At 40.7% G+C, this 3,094-nt stretch overlaps 1 protein-coding gene across 1 annotated transcript; it reads left to right on the top strand.

The window, feature by feature from the left end:
* The first annotated feature begins 229 nt into the window (after window positions 1–229).
* Window positions 230–2,805, top strand: LOC141165420 (vitelline membrane outer layer protein 1 homolog). Its single transcript, XM_073651019.1, has 3 exons — window positions 230–472; window positions 2,023–2,138; window positions 2,412–2,805. The coding sequence occupies exons 1-3, from the start codon at window positions 323–325 to the stop codon at window positions 2,698–2,700; spliced, it is 555 nt and encodes a 184-aa protein (XP_073507120.1). The 5' UTR covers window positions 230–322; the 3' UTR covers window positions 2,701–2,805.
* The last annotated feature ends 289 nt before the right edge of the window (window positions 2,806–3,094 follow it).

Raw genomic sequence — 3,094 nt, 5'->3', positions numbered from 1 at the left:
CATCACTAATAAACACTATTTTAAGGTACTGTATTTCTCTACCATTCCAGAACTCAGTGTGCCAGCGCAGTGATTACCTAATATTAAGATTGTGTACTTACCACTTCTTCCTTATTTCCCTTATGCAGAACTTAATCTAAGTCAATATGTAGTAACAAAGCTAGACTGACTTCTAAAAAAAAAAAGAGTATGTGCAATAAGAGGCAGTCCAGAGTAGAAAAAAAAAACAGAAGCTAAATCCAGGATATAAATTCAGAGCAGGGCAGAACAACTTGACTTTCCGCTACCTCTGTGACATTGAGCTGACGTTTCAGAGCAGAAGATGTTGTCCTTAGTTGTAGCATCATTACTGATCCAAGCTACATCGACCTACGGAGACTTTATCTCAGTTGATAATGGTGGCAGCTGGGGCGACTGGGGAGAAGTACAACGATGTCCTCCCATGACCTCAGCGCGAGGATTCAGCCTAAAGGTACATGGGTTTTGTGACATACATTGATATTAGTGGGGTATCTGTGTATTACCTGAAGTTGGTGCCATGTCAGTCATTCTAGAAGACAGATGGCATCCAGAAAGAATGGGGATTAATGAGGTCTATGACTATGATGGATCAAGTACTCATATGAGATGACAGATGTTTTCTTCTGACACTTACTACACATGATATGAAAGGTAAGAAAGTGTTGTAAAACCAGTGTATTCAAACTCCATTTCCAGTCGTCATATGTTGAGTAAGGGAAGAGATCGGTGAATCTTTATGGTGGGTGATGGAGGAACAACTAGACAAGTTTCCATATATTCATAATGGTTGTCATATATAATATTACCATACTCTAAGCTTCAAATGTTCCACCGCAGTTGACCATATCAACTCCAAATTGAAGTCAGAGTACACAGAGAAATGGCTTATCCCAACACAGGTGATTTTCTCCATGATCACCTCTCCAGATATTCTATCATTAATGATGTTCTAATTACTCATGAGGGTGGCACACATAATGCAGCCATTTATCATGGAGTTAAATGATTCAAGAAAGGATTTATTCTATATACTCACAATCTTATAAAACATTAACTGCTTGACAAAATAAAATCTCAAGATACAGTAATTCATGTCTAACCCTAGTATCATGCCTCGGTTGCGGACTCGATCAGGTGACATCTTGCTGCATGGTTGTTTCCCTTTCTGCTGAGCCACAGCCGGTTTGATCTCTGTCTAACTGCTGATGTTTCTTTGTCTTTTCTTTTCTTTCTTTGGTTTTGCTTCTATTCAGGTGCCTCTCACTTCCCAATTTGGTTCTGTCCTATCTCACCTTGCTCCTGCATCTTTGCTGGTTATATTTCAAAACAGATGGTGTTTGCAAATGTAGCTCCTCAACTAGGGTTTGTTTCACCTGATTAATCTCTTTTTCTTTTCCTATGGTTTGTTTGTGTGTCTTCCTCCCCAGTACTCTTTCATTTCTTTTACGTTTGGGGTCTGGGAGGTTTTCCACGCATTCCGTTTGTTGTGTGGTTCTTCTTATTTTCTTCCATCTTGCCTGTGTGTCTGCGTGAACACATTCATAGGCCTGTGCCTTTTCCTCAGATTTTTGTGTATTTCACTTTATAGCTATTATTGTTCTAGTCTTGCACATTGTTTATAGAGAGGGTGCAGTTAAGGACATTCAGGGTAAGTCGACGTTGAGTGGGGGCGCCATTGCGTATACTTAGGGTGCTAACCTCTTCAGACAGGTAAGGACAAACCAGGGTCAGATTAGGGACTTTCTCTAATGTTGGGGTCAGGTGTTTCTCTCCTGGTTTGTACGTGAGGAATGTGTAAGAAATAGACATTCTTCACATGTATTAAAGCTGTCAAACAGTCGCAAATCATCACACGGGAGCGATTTAACCATATCACCGAGCAGCTCTCCGAAAGGGTTAACAGAACATAGTCGCTCATCACTGATCCTTACCCATTATGTGATATCTTATGTAATATAAACTTATGTGCTGATATTAGGCGCACTATTTATTTATTATCAGATGGAAAAACCACTTGGATCTGATGGAGATGACACGGCCCTGAATGGAATCCAGCTATATTGTACTCGCTGTACAAGCAGAGATGTTGTTGGCACAATTACTTCTACAGTCGGAGGGTAGGTTCTCATATAAGTGACTTTATTGCAATCCTATCTGTTGTTGCATTTTATATTATGAATGTAACATAGTCATGCAATGATCAGCTCTGATCAGACACCGAACAAGAAGGAGATGCTAAAAGATGTGCAGTCAGAATTAGAGATGGGAAATATGTTGTGTAACATAAAGTATAACACGGAACAAGTCAAAGTGTTTCCAATCCCATCATTATAGGTGTAGATGATGAACAGATGATGGACAACCGTGTAAACCCTGCTCTTTCTCCACAGTTGGGGGGACTGGACTCCCATTTCATGGTGCTCTAGAGGAAACTACATAAAGTTTGCCTTGAAAGTTGAGAAACCACAGGGTGATGGAGATGACACCGCAGTGAACAGCATCAAGATGGGGTGTTCAAATAACAGCACTGAAGAAGGAAACAATGGCTACTGGGGAGATTTTGGAAGATGGAGCGGAATTTGTCCATTGGGAATCTGTGGTATCAGAACAAGAGTGGAGAGAGCGCAAGGCCGAGGAGATGACACCGCGCTCAATGATGTCCAGCTTGAGTGTTGTTAGTGATGTCCACTTTGGGTGCTACTGACCACAATACATCCCAAAAATGAGGTTCATGTAAATGGATCTGAGCTCAATCATTAAAATCATAATTTCTGCAGTAATTAACTTTCTAGCGGTGTCTTGTTCATAGTCACTGTGTACATACATTACATTACTGATCCTGAGTTACATCCTGTATTATACTCCAGAGCTGCACTCACTATTCTGCTGGTGCAGTCACTGTGTACATACATTACATTACTGATCCTGAGTTACATCCTGTATTATACTCCAGAGCTGCACTCACTATTCTGCTGGTGCAGTCACTGTGTACATACATTACATTACTGATCCTGAGTTACATCCTGTATTATACTCCAGAGCTGCACTCACTATTCTGCTGGTGCAGTCACTG

Source organism: Phyllobates terribilis, unplaced genomic scaffold (assembly GCF_046119375.1).
Source record: "Phyllobates terribilis strain yellow unplaced genomic scaffold, ASM4611937v1 Scaffold_11__3_contigs__length_659146591, whole genome shotgun sequence".
Classification (NCBI taxonomy): Eukaryota; Metazoa; Chordata; class Amphibia; order Anura; family Dendrobatidae; genus Phyllobates; species Phyllobates terribilis.
Note: the sequence above shows the minus strand (reverse complement) of the source record. Positions and strands in the feature narration are given on the sequence as shown.